This window comes from Nelumbo lutea, chromosome 3 (assembly GCF_056320005.1).
Source record: "Nelumbo lutea isolate HS-2025 chromosome 3, American lotus-T2T, whole genome shotgun sequence".
NCBI lineage: Eukaryota > Viridiplantae > Streptophyta > Magnoliopsida > Proteales > Nelumbonaceae > Nelumbo > Nelumbo lutea.
In genome coordinates this window covers 18,305,516-18,324,161 of record NC_142686.1, presented here as the reverse complement: position 1 = coordinate 18,324,161, position 18,646 = coordinate 18,305,516, and the positions used below count along the sequence as shown (strand labels likewise).

General features: G+C 35.4%; 1 protein-coding gene across 1 annotated transcript; it reads left to right on the top strand.

The window, feature by feature from the left end:
• Positions 1-3,831: 3,831 nt before the first annotated feature.
• On the top strand, positions 3,832-9,470 carry LOC148863330 (actin T1-like protein). The gene is made up of 3 exons (XM_088976005.1): positions 3,832-4,234; positions 7,635-7,713; positions 9,202-9,470. The coding sequence occupies exons 1-3, from the start codon at positions 4,083-4,085 to the stop codon at positions 9,268-9,270; spliced, it is 300 nt and encodes a 99-aa protein (XP_088832131.1). The 5' UTR covers positions 3,832-4,082; the 3' UTR covers positions 9,271-9,470.
• The last annotated feature ends 9,176 nt before the right edge of the window (positions 9,471-18,646 follow it).

Sequence of the window (18,646 nt, the reverse complement as noted above, 5' to 3'; positions counted from 1 at the left end):
TTGGTAATCTGCTTATAATTTTTGTTCCATGTGATGTGTTTTTTCAGGAAATACAAAGAACTGTGCTTGAGAGGGACTACAACTACAAGTTGACACTTGAAATCAAAACACCATCAAAGACCAAAAGTTGGCGTCAATTAAAAAACCCAGTTGGTTAGTTGACTCATATTTCTCACCTTTGGAGTTTGAACTTTCCTTTTTCTGGTAGAAAGAAACATTAATTAAGAAAAGAAGTCTAAAACATCCAAAAAGAAACAAGGTCAAGACCTGTTTGTTTCTTCATATCCATATGGTATTATTTTAAAATATTAATTAAAGATATGTTTCTTTTGACTTCACATCCATTAATATTACTAAAGTTATATCCAATCACAAGTGAACACTCCAATGTTCTAAAATATGGGACGTAGCATATTACATATAGCCGTGCGAGCAATAGATCCTGCGTTATGGCTCTAGGCATTTCAAGGTGAGCCCCCACATAAACAACCTTATAAGTTATATTAACCCTCCATTAGTCATTTTAAGAACTACTTTTGAATAACTTATTCAAAGTGCTTAAAAGCAACTACACCAGCTTAAGAGCCCTCCCAAATGGACCCTTAGTGGCTATTTGATAACATCTAGAGTGAGGGAATTGAATGACATTGTTTTGCCTTTAAATGGACTAGCGTAAGGGCGCATGATATGCATCGTTTCAATTTGAGATGGAGTAAAACCTTATACCATATGATACTTATATTAACTTTTATGACTTGCACCAAAACTAAAACAAATATCTACTTTATATGGTATAGCGAAAATAATCAAATAATATATATTTAAAAAGTATTATAATGGACCTAACTTCAGCTCATCATGACAAAACTCACAACCTCCTTAATAACTTATTCAAAACAATAAGTTATTCAGCTAAGATATTCCAACTATTATAAAACAACCCCTAGTAGTGCCTCAAGCCATCGATTATGGATTAAATTTGGGCCAATAAGGATAAGTCTATCTAATGTAGGGGTGGCAACGAGACGAGCTTTTCACGAGCTGTTTGAGCTTGGCTCGGTTTGGTTTCAGTCGAGTTCGAGCTCGAGTTTGAGCCCGATTTAGTGGCTCGATTATTAAACAAGTCGAGCTCGAGCCTACTAGAGCTTGGCTCGTGATGCTCGCGAGCCGGCTCAAATATATACATATATATATATAGAGATATGTAATATGATAAAATTATAAAAATAATATATATACATATATATATATAATAAAGATATTATAATTCTTAAATTTTTAAATATAAAATAAAAATTTATATATTTTTTATTTTATAAAATATTTTTTATAATAACATATTTATAAAATATATAATAAAATATTTTTATAAAATATAAACAAGCCAACCATGCCAAGCTGAGCTCGAGCTTTTGAACTTTTGACTCATGTTGAGCTCGAGCTCAAGGTTCTAGTTCGAACTGAGCTCGAGCTCGAGCTCAAGCCTTGTAGAATAGTCTCAACCTGAACTTGAGCCTAGTACTATTCGGCTCAGCTCAGCTCAAATCCACCCCTAGTCTAATGAGAAAATGAAAAACCCGATCCCAACCCATGCACATGCCCAATACCCTGTAGATCATATTATAAGTTTAAAAAAGGCCTAAATCTAATATTGTTATTAATCAAGCTTATCGGGTCTGACCCAAATGGCAACAAAACCAGACCAACATGTAAAACTCCTCCGATCTGGTATTTACACCGCAAATAAACACAACTTGTAGATTAAAACGAACTTGCATAATTGCCTCAAAACACCATGCACATTTCCACAAAGTTTGTAGATCAAAAAGAACTTTGCTCTAGGGTTGATATGTCTAACATGTCATGAACCCAAATCCATATCCCTTTCCCATTCAGATGACAATGTGTTTTGGTTGGATATGTCTAGATCCGACATATTTCATTCCCAAGTTAGAGATTATAACTCTAGAAGTGAACACTGGAGCATGGACTATAAGGCTGTGTTTGGTTTGTGGGAAGATTTTGGTAGTATAGAAAATGATGGAATGTTATGGGATGAGAAAGGGAAAATGGGTGGGAAATTTTCACATTCCATTATTTGGTTTCGAAAGGAAAAACAGTGGTACTAAAATCACTCCCAACAACAACTATTAATTAATTAATTATGTAACTAGTAATATTTTATTGTTATTTATTTAATTATTTAATAGTTTCTATTAGTTAATTAAGAATTAACAATTTAAATTTCATTTTCCTAATATTTTCTATGAATTAATTAATAACTTTATTTTTAACTATTAATTATTTATTTAATCATTAATTAGATTAATACTAAAATCATTATTTATTTATTCGTTAGTTACTTAGTTCATGAATTTTTAACTATTTTTTGTTAAAATTGGTTAATAATATTTTTTTATTATTAATTAGATATTGATTATTTAAAATTAATTATTATCATCAATTAGCATTTTAATTTTTTAGTTTATATTTTATCATTATTTTTATTAATACACACAATTTATTTAATATTTTTAATATTTTAAAATTAATTTACTAATAAATTAAAAATTGTTTGTATTGCTTATTTTATTAATTATTTATTTTGATTTACATATTAGTTTACTTTAATTAAAATATTAATAATTTTTTATGATTTAGTATTGTATTATTAATTGTTAATTTGATATTAACATTAATTATTAAATTATTTTATTAATATGTTATTTTTTTGGTGAAATTATTAATATGTTATAAAATAATTAATAATTTATCTAAGTCATGGGTCTAATATTAACTCTTAGGCCTTGTTCGTTAACAAATAGGCCATTTACATGGGTAAGGGCACATATCCATGTTATTTTTTGTTAAACTTACCTAGATAAACGAGGCTTCTCAACTTTCCCTTGTTCTTTTGGCTTACCCACTTTTCTGGGTACATAGTTAATTTTTCTATGTTTTGTCATTTTTACCCTTGGACCCAAGTCCATGTTTTTGGGATTATATTGTTTTAATGGGTATTTTTGACATATTATATTTTGAGCATTTTACTCTCTACTTGAGAAGGTTAATTTTCTCAAGTGGGGGAAGGGTAACACTTCCCCGGGTAAATGATACATGGGGAAATATATTTACCATGGATCCCACCTAAATCCTTAAAAAAGAACACAAAAGAGTCTATCAATGGGAATCACAATCCCATTAACCAACTTTCCCCCTACTAAAATCCGTGAAATGAATAAGGCCTTATTAAAAATATCATAAGAAAGGTATTATTTTCGCTAAACAAGTTTCCCACTTGATTCCTAATTTTTTTTCCACCAAAATGATAGAATTTTACACCCCAAGAATAATACAAATACAAATATGTAGAGCACAAAACCTTTTATTTGGTATTATTTTCTAGGGAAAATTCTTGATTAGTATCCCATACTTTGGGCCTAGTGCCACTTTGATCCTTAAATTTTAAAATGTGATAATTCAGTACTTGAACTTTCAAAATATGACAATCTAGTATCTACTATTAACTACTTGTTAATTAGTCATTAAGTGGCATTTGAAAAAGACACAAATACCCTAAAAGTGTTATCTAATTTTCTTGATCAACCATCCAAATATTGACAAAAAATTAGCAATTTCAGATTGTTGCCTCTTCTATTTAAGAAAATTGGGGCCAACAGAATGCTCACTCAAACGTGGCCTCAACTCTATTAAATGGAAAAGTCAAGAATTTGAGACTATTTTTTTTTATCAACATTTATATGATTGATAAAGAAAATTAAATAGCACTTTAAAAATATTTATATCTTTTTTAAATGCCACTTAACAACTGATTAACATATACTTAACGGCAGTTAGTAGATTAAGTTTTAAAAGTTTTGATGCTGAATTATCGCATTTTTTGGAATAAAGTGACACTAGGCCAATAAATTACAGGGTTCTAATCGAAAATTTTCTATACTACACGCATGTTCGATATTTTCCCCTCCATCCCACAAACCAACGGAGCCTAAACTTTCTTGAAGAGCAAGGCTTCTCGCGAAGTGGATAAGAGAGAGAGAGAGAGAGAGTCAGAGAGAGAGATGGAGAAATATTTTGGGAATCCATACCGAGGTGACCCTGGTGTTCCGCACACTGATCCAGAACGATTCGTGAACATTTGGATTGGTTCCTTTGCGTTCTCTGCAATTGCCTGGATCCATCCATACATGTGGCAACTCTCAAATCAATCCAAGTAAACTCTGTTTTTTGCTTTCGTTAAAATTTGTCTAGGCTTATCCATTTGTGTTCATCTTAATCTTTATTAGGGTTTATCTGTTCGGTCATGATTTTTTCTAGGGTTTCATGTTACTGTAATCATGTCTCATTTTGTTATTTCTTCTGTTCCAGTGACAAGAGGTTTCTATAATGGTATAACCATCATTTATGGGGAAAGACTGAAATTTACGGTCGTTCACGGTTATAGTGCCTGCTGGCCAAACTATGGCTGTTTGTATAATTAGTTAATTAGATAACGAATGATGTTAAGTTTAAACTGTGGTTTGGAAATAGTGTAGCAGTTGTAATTCACAGACATTAGGCTGTTCAAGTTTTGCCGTACGAGCATCTACGCATACAGTACCGAAAAGGGGCATATGCACATACAGACACACTTACTCCCCATGCATAGTTGGCATTTCCCGCCAAGCAGTTGAAACTGCCTTGTTTCTTCCATTAGAAATTCATAAGCCATGGCATAAGTTGTTATTGCGATTTTCTGGTTTTCCCGATCTGCACTTCGGAGTTCAGTTCACATTTATTAAAAACCGTCTGCATATGAACCAATACTTCTTCTTCATTGAAATCCTCTTATAACTCCTTAGCTGGCCCCTCGGCTGCTGAATCCATTCTATGGGAGTTGCTTTGGGATGCTTATGTCCCATCGGAGGTTTCACTCTTCACGTGGACTGTCTGGCTTAGTTGATTAAGATGAGAGAATCGTATGATCTCACTTTGTCTCCCTTTCTGCTTTAACTAGGCTCTTCCCGGAGACTCATCCATGCTGATATGTCGGCCTTCTTGTGGCTTTAGTTACTGTTACATTGTCTCATGGGAACCTGCTGCCTTTTGTTCCTTGTTGTGGTCTGTGGGAAGAATGGAATAATTACATCTTTGAGAATAGCTTGAATTCAGAAGTGCTCATTGGAAAAATTAAGCTGTTTTTTTTTCCCAATATAAAAGGGATGGGATATTTTTTGACTGAAAATCTTAGCTATATTTTTTTACCCCTTTTAGGGTGGAAGCTTTGTTTTGTCGGCCCTTTACACCGAAAGAAATTAGGAGCAAAATGCAATATTTTTGCCACAAAGGGGTTAAAAAGTTGAAATATTTCGGTGTTAAAAAATCTTGTGTCCCTTGTGTTAGAAATAACAGAGCCTTGACACTTGTCAGAAAGAAAGGGAAAGCTCATGCTTGCAATCTTCATTTCATTTTGTTTCATATTTGGTCCAATACATTCATGAAATGAGAAACATAAAAATATTGAGACAAATGAATGACAATACAAAAAAAAATTGATTGAGGTAGATTGTCCATGTGGAAGGAAGCAATATATGCATAATCGAGATTTAATGGTTTGGTGCAAGTTGGAAGATTTAAACAAACAAAGGAAAGGCCAAAATAAACTTTAATTCAGGAAGTGTGAAAATATTCACTAGTTCATTATTTAAGACATGGTCCTAACAAGATGGATGAATAAGGTTCATGTATCTGACCCTCCCTAAGTGTGGGTAAGACATGTGATGATGGTCATTTAATCAATAGCCACCATATGATAACATGCTAATTATATAGACCATAGATGTAAAGTGTTTTTTTCAAGTGGCAATTGATATTTGGTAAAGCCATCAAAAGGGGGCAATCCCTGATCACTGTTGCTGAGCCTCTTGTGTCAAGGGGTACAATTAAAGAGGCAGCTGATTGTGGAATAAATCAGCTATCCGCAGAACGGGATTCATGGCTTGATTGGGGTCTCGATGGGCACTTTTACAGGAGATTGCTACACTTTTTGATGCATCTTACTGATCACTGTTGCTGAGGCTCTTGTGTCAAAGGGTGCAATTAAAGAGGCAGCTGATTGAGGAATAAATCAGCTATCTGCAGAATGGGATTCATGCCTTAATTGGGGTCTTGATGGACGCTTTTACAGGAGTTTGCAACATTGTTTGATGCATCTTACTTCCCCCCCTGAACCATGAGGGTGGGATTATGCTCAGATGTCTGAGAGAAGCAGTTCTATGGTTGATTTGGGAATAAGGAACTGCCATTACCTTCACTGACAGAGAGGAGTGGGATTATGTTCAGATGTCTGAGAGAAGCAGTTCGTTGATTTGGGAATAAGGAACTGCCATAACCTTCACTGACAGAGAGGAAGGTCTTGAAGAGGGGATTTGATAGAACTGATTACTATTAGAGTGGCCCATTGTGTGTGCATCAGGGTTCATTTTGTTTCCATTTATCCCTTTAGAGTGATCCCTCATCAGACTTGGGCTCCACCTACCCGATGCTCCATGAAAATGAACTTTGACAGGGTTCATTTTGATAGAACCGATTACTATTAGAGTGGTCCATTGGGTGTGCATCAGGGTTCATTTTGTTTCCATTTATCCCTCTAGAGTGATCCCTCATCAGACTTGGGCTCAACCTACCCGATGCTCCATGAAAATGAACTTTGACAGGGTTCATTTTGATAGAACTGATTACTATTAGAGTGGTCCATTGGGTGTGCATCAGGGTTCATTTTGTTTCCATTTATCCCTCTAGAGTGATCCCTCATCAGACTTGGGCTCCACCTACCCGATGCTCCATGAAAATGAACTTTGACAGGGTTCATTTGACAGAACTGATTACTATTAGAGTGGTCCAGGTGTTCATCAGGGTTCATTTTGTTTCCATTTATCTCTCTGGAGTGATCCATAACCAGACTTGGGCTCCATGGCTCCACCTACCCGAGGCTCCATGAAAATGAACTTTGACAGGTAGTCATTGGGAAACCTAGTACCATCAGTCATCATAGGTATCTTCACTCTTCAACAGTTATGAGGGGAGATACCTGAGGTCTGTTATGGACTGATGGGATTGGTTGATTCCATTTGGGCAGAGATACCATCTTTCTTTGGTTTGTTTTGTCCATAAGGATCTGAGCTCGCTGGATAAAATAAATGTAGGAAATTTGGTTAGATAATTTTTGGATGTTTATATCTCTGAGTTAGAGAAATTCCTTGGTTAGATAATTTTTTGTCAGGTTAAAGCAGCTTTTGTTTTTAATGACAAATTCCTTGTCAAATTATAGTTAATATGAACACTCGAGGAACTTTTCGTAACTTATGATAATGGTTTATTTCTGTTTGCTGCCACCTATGATGAATTCCTTCGTATATTTAGTGGCCTAAATTTCATTTTTATGCATTTCTATAAATGTTTTGAAACATGAGTTATAGCTATATTCAAACACTTCTAATTTTAGTGAACGGCACAACCAAGTTAAAAGATAGGGGTGCAAGTATACAACCAACCAAGATTTTATTAGAAGTATAAAAATAGTCTTCTTTGATCATCTTTTTTTTTTCACCTTAAAGAAATACTTCCATATGCAGCTGGCATGATCGGGCAATGCTATTCGAGCAATACCATTGGAAGAAAGCACTGCAGAAGAGGCAACCATACAAGTTCAAGGTGAACAATTTTTTTTTTGCAGGAAGGTTCTTTTCATTAATTTTAATATCCTTTTCTCGCTTCTTTTTTCCTTGTGTGCGTGTCAAGGGTGAGGACACCCCTTTGATTCTTCTTTCTTTATGAGATCAATGTTGTACATTCATTGATTGTTAATGGCTTTTCCGTCTAGGTGGGCCAAGTCCCTGTATTGTTGTCAGTTTTTAAATTTCTTTATGGGCAGATAACATGCCCATAGAACTGTGAAAAAGCAATTCAGAAGACAGTGCCAGGAAGCTGTATTGATGCCACTGAGCTTCGAGGCTGCTAATGGCTGTTTGTCTACCTTATACTTGTTTGTGCTGTTCTTTTGCAACTCCTTAAGATAGGCTCTTTTTGACTTTTTGTGGTCTCTAGTATCACAGTGCCAGCTCTACAAACAAGTGTGAATTACTGCCCCGGTTTTGGAGTTGGTAGCTCATAGCAAGGTTCAAAATTTTGCAACGTATTGGACCGTATCGGCTGATCATTTCTATGCGTTCCATGTATCGGACTGTTTTGGGCCCTGTATCAGACTGTTTTGGGTCTGTATCGGCCGATATGGTTCCGAAACAGTCCGATACAGCCTGATACAAGTCCTCCTCTCTCATTAATTTCATTAAATTATATTTAGGGCCGAACTATCTCATTAATTTTATATTTACTCCTATATTTAAGTGCAACTTGTCTCTTATTAATTAGTTAATTATTCCTATAATTAATGCATAATTTTAAATTTGAATTTCAATTTTAGCGCCTAATTGGAATTCTATTCCCATTAATTTCGTTAATTAATAACCCTCTTTCTCATTAAATTCGTTTTGTTAGTATAAAACTACAAACTTAGCAATAGCAAGATTCAAACCCTAGACATTATAGGCTTTAACAACTAGAGGTTCACCACTAAGCCACGCCCATTTGCTTGCTATAGGTTTATGAATTTTTATTTTTAAGTAAATTTTCTCTTTTTCTTAGTGTATGCTTATCAATAAATGTTAGAATTAATTATTAAAATTTATGTATTAATAAATATTAAGATAAATTATATTGATTATTTTAAAACTAATGTATATCAATATACATTTTAGTTTTTTTTTTTTTGTTTTTTTACGTTTTAGTTATCCATCATTGTTCAATAGTTACTAAGTGTGTCTCCATATCTCGAATTTTATATAGACGATTAAATTATAGTTTTTTTTTAACTTTTAAATAACTTATTTACAATCATATAAAGTTTGTAACTATCGTTATTAATATTTTTTTAGGATTTATTTGAGTTTTTTAGCATATTTATGCGTATCTTGATTTTTCGTTCGTATTCATACATATCCAAAGCGTATCCTGATACATCTCTTAAAATTATCTTTTCGATACACCTTACGTTTTTGATACTTTAAACCTTGGCTCATAGATGGTTATTTCTATTCCCTTTGATCTATTGACTGGGTATTTATTTGTTCTTTTCTGTTGCAGTGGAACCAGTACATGGACAAGGATCATCGAGATTCATACTATTTCAATTGGCCAGTCTACTTTCCATAGAACATGTCCAGTGCGTGTGTAGGTTTAGTAGCGTTATTGGTGCAGATTCTGTATCACCACCATCATCATCATCTCATCATCAAACGATGTGTTTTTTTCCCCGTTCTACTATATGTTCAGAAAACTGAGACACCCTAAAAAGGGATTGTTTATCTTCTCTCTGTGGTTTCAAACCTTTAAATTTGCGGGTTTTCTGTTCATGTTGTTCTTTTCTTGTAATACCTTTGGTTGGAATCATTTTTGCTGCCTTCAATCAACTGCGCTTTAGAGTGGGCATGGAAAATCCTGTGGAAGTTCATGTAATTGCCTTCTGTGCACTGAAACAGGTGCATCTTTAGGAGTTCACGTCTATGGTTTCAGAATCGATGATGTTATCATTGGGAGATGTTTTCAGTACACAATGAGAATGTACTGTAGGATGTTATGGGCACAGATCTGAATTCCATCTTTAGAAGATTGTGGTACAAATGATGACTTAACGAGTAGTCAAGAAACCCACCAACACAGAAACAGTAGTAAACACATGTCAATTTCTCTATTAACATCACAGGCTCTGCTTCATCTCCCCATTTGAAAAGCCCAAGTGTCGAACTATATCATGAAAACAGCCTTTAGCCGTATGATTATCATTTGACATGAAGGCTATATATCAATTATCAAGTGTCACCAGCAATCAGCTTAGCTTCATGAAAATGGCTGTGGAGTTCCCTCAATTGCATTGCATCAGAAGGTGGATACTAGGCATCTAATGAAGTTAAATGGTTGGGTCTCTGAGTGGAGTTGCAAACCCGGTTGAAAGAACCCCAGAGATTCCAACAAAATACCACGTGGCTGTCTGGTTGATAATTTAGTTACTATTCAAGGTTGTTACTGGGAAATCTTTGTTTCATGGATGAATATCTTGGATCTACAAAGGGTCTGCTGCGAACTGCATTCCTTGTATGGACCGACTGAACTGCCTGGTTATGCATTTCCACTTTCCCTCAAAATTCGTAATTGTATAGGTTTGGAAGTGCGCTGCACAACCTAGTTAACAGCTATTTTTGGGTTTGCACTTCAGGCCTATGGGGCCGAAAAAAATATCTGAAGATGCCGTCGGAAACAAATCCATAGTCCAAAACACGCTAGTTTTATAACCCTATTTTTATTTGGTTATATATATATTTGAGAATGATTTGGGCGCAAACCCCCTACTTATTATTAGTCCAGAGATAAATTCCTTATCAGTTATCATGAATTAAGCATACGTATTAATTTCTCCTCTGGTTAATGGTAGCTTTAATGGATTCTATACAGTTTGGAAGTGATGATCGGAAAAAAAAAAGTGCAAGTCTGCGAGAGATGTCTTCTCTCAGAATTATCATACCAGCTTCTTTACAGAGATCTTTTTAGGCTTAGACATGAATCGGAATGAGAATTGAAATCACTTGGAATGAAATTTCATTTCCAAAGGAGGGGAGGGAATGGTCATTCCACCAGAAATGGAAATGAGATTTCACCCAACCAAACAGTTGGAATTGAAAATTTGGAATGACCCATTCCGATTCCAATTCCAGACCCCTATTCTCACAAATCAAGCAGCCCCTCAATATCTTGTGCTACTTGTCTGAGATCAACATTATCTCCTATCCTACGGTCCTACCTTCATATTATGCATATGCAGAATCTCAAACACTTAGTTTCCTCTATACCTTGGATGTACAAACTAACCTACATAGGCAGATCTACATACTATCTAATCATGATTGGGAGCTTTTAAAGGAGAGATTTCTTATATGTTTGGTTCTGTTGGAATTCCTTAGGGGGGCGTTTATCTGATAAACTCCACTTTAAAGTTTAAACGTTTTCTCTTTTCATTATTTGGTTGGGCTAATTTGCGGACGTTTCAAGAAATGGTGTTTAAAGGCACTTGCCAACTCAGCGATGAGAAACGTTTCCTACCCTGTGCTGTTTGGAAGGGCGTTTCACGAAGTGGGCCATATGGGTGATTCGGTGTGGCACCTCTCCTTGATTTTTGAGTCCCATATTTTGAAATCTAATGGTCCAAACTACTCTTTGTGCATACTTTGAAAACCAACGGTTGATTTTGGATGGAAATCACATCCAACCGCCAAAATGACAGGTATAGGGGATCAGTATGGGCTGATGGCCGAAAATACCCTTTGCGCATCCAATGTATATATGGTATATCCTAATAACAAAATTTGGAGTCATATTTTACTTGTTACTACACATCTATCTCTATCTAATGCATTTTATTTGTTACTAGACCTGTTCATGGGTCGGGCCGGGCTTTCACTTGTCACTAAGGAAAATATACTAGACCCGAGCCTGAGCCTGGCCTGACCAATGGGTTTATAAATTGGGCCCGAGCCCGGCCCTAGTAAAAAGCCTGAAACCCGAGCTCGAGCCCGAAGCCCGACCTAATTGAAAAAAAAAACAATTTTCCCTATTCAAATTAGAATTAAAAATTCAGATAGTATTTTTTTTATTTAAAATAAAAATGGGCCTACAAGATGGTATTTTTCCCTTTCTTTTATATTTTAAAACACAATTTTACATTCTTAAATCGAAAAATTTATTCAAATGGACATAATCACATAACTAATTTTAAGCTTAATATTAGGTTGGGCTGGGCCGGGCTATTTTAGCAAAATCCGAGCCCGACTTAAATTTATTGTGGGCCGGACTTTTTGGCCCGAATTTAAGCCCGCGGGCCTATAAGCATGTTCAAGCCCATTCGGAGGTCGGGTCAGCCCATCGGGCCACTCGGCCCATGAACAGGTCTACTTGTTACTACCCTTTGTGCATTCAATGCCATATGAATTCAACAAATACCAAGCTTCCAAAATTTGTCATTCACATATTAGAATTGGATAGAGTTCCACAAATTGGCATACATTTGACTCGCACAAGATAAGGAAATTTCTTCCATCAGGCTTTGCCTATACGTACTTGTTAATCATTTGGTTTGGTACAGATTCACCGAACTAGCTTCACATAGATCAACTTAAATTGATTCTCACCATTTCTTCAACTGCCCTTCTTGGTCTCTTCTGCCATGTATATGCTTGGAATGATGAGTTTTTCTTTTTGACCTTGCTATAACTATCTTCAATGTTAACACCCCTCCTCGACTTTCATATAAGTCATATAATACATAATGTTGTTAATCAGATCTTAACGGATCAAGTTTTGTGGTCCAATCTGATTCATTTATAATTAAAGGATATCTGAATCGAACATTAATCCAATCAGAATTAATGGAATTTGAATCGGATCAAATCGAACTCATTTGCAGCCCTACCCATGATGGGGACTCATTTAAAAATTTCTGGTATCATGTCTTTCTAGTGTCATATATAGTCAAACTGAAACACTAAGGCCCCGTTTGTTTTTCGATAAGTTATTTACCCGGGTAAATGCAATTACTTAGGTAAGTTTTTCCTGAAAAACACTTACCTAGGTAAGTGCATTTACTCATGTTCTTTTATTTCTCAGGTAAATAAGGTAATGGCCATTTTAGCCATAGAAATCCATTATTAAAAGGGGCATTTTTGTCCCGTTCAAGTGTTGGTAACTTTTCCCGTGTGGAAAAGTTATTTACCCACCTAGGAGGGGTATCGCTTACCCATGAAAATAAATTTTCCCTGATCCCCACATAAAACTGAAAAAAGAACATGGGATTCTTGGTCAATGGGAACCAAAATCCCATTGACCAACTTCCCCCTCTCTAAATCCAAAAAACGAAAGCCCCCTAATTGGAGTTTTAAGACCAAGAACATAAGAAGGAACCCTATTAACAAGAAACACAGCAGTTTTGATAGCATCACCTCAAAAAATGAATGGGAAAATTGATACTAAATTAACATGATTCCTAGAAACTTCAAGAATTTGTCCATTACTGCATTTTGAAATTCCATATACCCATCAGATATGATGTAAGGTATGCTTATCAAAATATTCTTTCATATTATCATATCTAAAAAGCTTAACTCTCACACCATTTGGTGAAACTGTCAAACTGTCAAACTATTAAAAATGCAGAATCAACAACATAACCTCACTAAGCTGCATAACCTTTTCTGAGACTACTTATTGAAGGTAAATTTGTATTTACTTTAGGAACATGTAATACAAACGAAAGACTGAAGTCATTGGTCACCTTAATGCTACCCTTCCTTGTAATTGGATCAAGAGACCTATCAATTATACAAACTTCATATGGTCTGAAGCCCAATGTTCAATAATCCAAACAATTACCTAAAGCAATAACAAGATTGTCATGAGTTTTAGTACTTCAGTTAGAAAAATCAGTCAATGGAATAGATGTAGATGCAGAAATGGAGCCTTAGGGATTAGCACTTCTAAAAAGACATATAAATGCTACACAGCTACATTTGCATTAACTTGCTCTCCATCATTCTTTTTAAATCTGGAAGGAAACGAACAAGGATTCGGCTCCCAACATGTCTCCCCAGTATGCTTCATCTTCAAACAATAATAAATATGCCCCCAATCGACATGGAATCATTAGTTAATCATTTTGAAGCACTTTTCTACTTGAGTATTGAATCTTTTGATCATATTACTAGAATTAAAACAAACATCCAAACGCAGACGATAGGGGTGTTGGGAGGAAACATGGATTGAAATACCAAACATTAATAGATAAATAATCTGTTGAAACATAAAGGCACACAGCATGGATTGAAATAATTTCTCTCTCTCTCTCTCATTGTAGTTGCTGCTACTTCCCATCTCTGACACTTAGGATGAGGTTGAAAACCAATGATAAGACCAATATTGAAAGAGGAGAAGATGTATAATTAGTTGTTAGAGTACTTGGGCTGTTCATCAACCTGTCTAATCAGTCTTACTGGGTTTAAGAAAAACTAAAATCCATGGTTATGGTCTGAACCATCTAACTGTCCAGTCCACTCCGAGTTTGATCATACCATTCCAATAAGAACAGATGTAGTCACCTATGCATGTCAGTCATAGTAAAATTAACACAGATAAAATTATGGATTTCAAGCAAATACATCAATCTATTATAGCAGAAAACAAATTCACACAATTCATTGTTTGACCTCAATAGAGAAGCAAAACACAAATTAGAGTAGACCACAAAAATATTTCGTTCTCTCAGTGATACAATTACAAGGAAATTAGATTTTCTTTAGAACTTTGTTCTTTCTTGGTGCGAGTTCAATATTCAATTTAGTTACAACAAAAGCTTTTAAAGATATAACCAACGTATCTCAGCTCTTCATAACTAGAGTAAATTCAACCTCTTCACCCCTGCCACAAACAAATACATAAAACAAAGAAAAACTAAATATTTTGTAAAGACAATGAGAAGTCTAATTCAGGAAACTACAAAACAATAAACTGATCCTCACACAAAATACAAATACTTCCAATTCCAAAATGAGCTGGACAAGCTTCAGGGCTAACCCAGGCCCAACCATAAAACTCGAACCCCCAGCCCAAGGTCTGATCCAACCTAAGGAATAGCCTGAGCAAGGTTAGTATCCTGTTTTGCCATTCCATTCTATTAAGGCCATATCCATTGTTAACTTCAGTGCTAATCTATGGCAATAAAATAATTTAGCCAGTGTGTCAGTACTTCAAAGAAAAAGTATATTGATGCTTCTTCTAACATTTACAAAAAAAAAAAAAAAAAAAAATAGTGATGAATACTTGAAAACATCTTCCAAGCGTTTCCCATTCTATGACTTAATACAAGTATATATGTTTTTTTGATAAGTGACTTGATACAAATATTAAGACAATATTTTTGAGAATTTTCCATATTTTTTGATGAGTGGGATTGGCACCCAACCCAAGTTTTACAAATTTTTACCTTACTAATTGCATGACCCTATTTAACTTCCATCTTTTTTTTTTCTTTCCTCAACTGGAAAAAATGATGAACAAAGGATGATAATATTGTAATATGAACCCGCTGACCAGAAAGGTATAGATATTCTATGAATGAAAATGGTTGTAGTGGAATAGATTGCTTTTAGCTCCACTATTTGTAGGATGTATCTCAAATTCCAGCTTGCACGCATGGGTTACTATGAACAATGTCTTAATTAGATTGGGTAATATAGTAATGGTGATTTGATTTTTTAGGGGAGATGAGGTGTAAATAAATTATTTCTGAGATTCTTTCCTTTTAATTCATTTAATGGGATTGGAACAAACAAGTTTGCTTACCTGAGATAATGGGAAGAGGGTATAAAACAAAGGTGATCTATAGACTACTGGAATGTGATATGCACTTCTTGTCTGACCTCTCCTTTTATTATATCGTTGAGATGCTAGAGGCCTATGGTTGGTGGATTGTCACCATGGATTCAATTGGATAATTTGACAGTGAGGTTGATAGCAAGGTTTTAGGTCAGCCCTCATCTTGACAGCTTGTCTTTGTAGTTGAGAAAATGCAGTATTACCGGTTTTCTAATCTGTATTAGGAAATCAACTCTTTCTGCAACTTCTCCACTATGATTACTAAAACTTTCCCATCACAAATTGCCCATAAACAAAAGTTGAATTTATTTAACCCCTAAAAATCCTTCTACTATTCTGAAGGAGTGTTAATAATTAGGATTTACAATCTCCAACTATTGTTGCCAAATATGGAGCCATGGGCAACAATATAATTTTCAGTATCTGAGGCCGATAGGTCCAACCTGTTGAGAGAAGAAGTATGTCAAAGACCTCGGGAGGTATCACAGGGACGGAGACTCTAATGGTCAAGTTAGCTCGAGAGCTATGAGGGGTCGGACCAAGCAAGAGAGGAGACTTAGAGCTTAAGTTTCAATGTGTGTTAACCTCAATGAGGGAGCCCCTTTTTATAGTTGGAGTTGCTGTTAGATAGTGTATGCCCTTAGCTCCAATCAGATTGATGTGCAAATACATTTATTGTAAATGAATGAAAGTACATTATTGTTTCATGTTGATATTGGTATGTTTCTGTGTAGTTACCCCTTAAACTTGACACTTATGAGACTCATGCTAGTTTAGAATGTTCTCAGTCATTGGATAAACTTAGGGAGTTTATCCTGCCAAAGCCGACACTGATGTGCTACCAAAGAAGTTGGGGCAATTTGTCTCAGCCGCTAGGGTTAGACCTGAAGCACATGTAGTATGTGTTTGGATGAAACACTGAACCCGGGCCATTTTTCAGTTATGCCCTTGGAGATTGATGGGCAAGACAGGAAAGTTACACATAACCCCTAGACTTGATTATGATACTACACTAGGTGTTGGATTGGGATATCTTTGATATACTAACCAGTGAAATTAATCCATAAAAGGTCAAAACCTGAGTATGTTGGGGCAGTTTGAGAATTCACTTGAGTGGGTGATTATAGTGATAGGATCAGCTCCTTTGTCAGACAAAGTGAATGATAAGGCTTACATTCTCTCGGATGGAAACCTAAACTATGAACCGGATTTCAACTGTATTTGAGACTTGGTTTTGCAATATATATATTAATGTTTTACAAAAAAATGTTTGCAAAAGGTTTTAATTATCGGGATCCATTCGAGTAGAGAGTGTGACACCATACCTTGCAATTGGGGGAGAGGTCATTCCCTGTCGACTAGTGTTGTGATAATTATGGACTGAGAGGTGAAGTGTAAGAGACCATTACAGGGCTAATTACCTAATGGACTTTATCTTACTTAAGTCCATTATACTTGGGTCTTCATAGGATGACTGAATTCAATAATCATTTAGGTGTAAATGTTGGGCCCATACTGTGCCCATAGCGACGTGCTCTAGGGTTTATTGCGTTTAGTAGTAAATTTGCTAAACCTTTTCATAGAGGTTGGGCTAAACTCATGTGGACTTATGTGAGGTCATTGTGGGGTCCCATGCCATACAAATTAGGCCTAAGTTGGCTATGCAACATCTTGGATCGTGAGTCTTTAAAGGAAATGGGCCGGAGATCCATAATTAATAAGATTAAGTAAGTTGTCATGTCATATGCTCTGGGTCAAATCTAGGTTTGAAAATAGGTATAGAGCACCCATCCTCTTAAGATGATAAGGCTTATCTCTTAATAGAATCTATATTATAATTAGATTTAGATAACCTCCTAATTTGATTAAGAGGGTGCTATATAAGGAGATAAAAGAAGAATAGGGCAAACTAGACTAGAAGACCACTCTTTCTTGTTCTCTCTTCTTTTCTTTTGTCTTGCAAGAAACTGTATCACGACCTAGGCTTTCAAGGATTGATAGAGATAAGTTTTCTTCTGATTTTTGCAAGAAAAACTTAGAGGAATTTCGGACTCACCTTCCCAGTTCGATTCAAGTAGTTGGGTTATAGTTTTGTTGAAAATTGTGTTGCTAAATCAACTTCACCTATACACTGCTCCATCTTCAGTGGACGTTGGTTTTATGACTGATTTGGGCATTACCTTCCACTTTGGGATTTGCATTTGTAGTATTCGTATCAAATATAAATCTCACTCTTTGTTTGGTTTTAAATCTAGTCCGATTCAGTGTAAGACTGATCCTAAAAATGCAGTTTTTCAAAACATAGTGGAATTCGATTCCTAGAAGGATTAAGAAATTTTGAAATTTCGTCCAACTATTTAGTATGGTTTGGCCATCCATATGATAGATCTTAACTCTTCCAATAATCGCTTGAGAGGAGTAATTAGGAGCAAGTAACAACGGTTGGCAATGGTTGGTGATGGGTGATCAGGATACATCCGACCAACGCCACGTGTCAAAGTCTATGAGATGGCTGGGATACGTTCAACCGATACCACGTGTCAAGATCTACGGGTCGGCCAAATACCCCTATATTTAAACCGTTTTACCATGTGCAAGTTTCTACTGTTTTTGCATGGGTTATACCTTCAAAGTTGTACTACCCAAGTTTGCCGACTGGTTTCCAGTAACCCAAACAGTCACAATTTTATATTAGCAAAATACAAATACGACTAAAAAAACCTTACCTCTCAACAAGTTATAAAATCACAGCCACCACAAATAATCTCGCATACCCAATTCAAAATCATACACTATGCAATCCCGAGACTCCAATGCCCAAACAAACAAATAAAAGAACAGTTGAGTTGCATAGTAATTAGTGAGAACTAAAGAAGAAGATGGCAGTTCATTAACAATCAAAATCATGATAAACACTGCTTATAAAACTCCTTTACTTCCTTGGCAACGATTATGTAATTCGATACGAGTATATAAGGAAAAAACCTACGTAAATTTGCTTTCAGAAATGGCAATTGCATTACCTTGATACCTTCGACTTAAAATGAATCCGACAATCCATCTCCTTGCAAATACTTAGTCAAATAATGCTTCAAAGAAAGCCAAGACATGAATT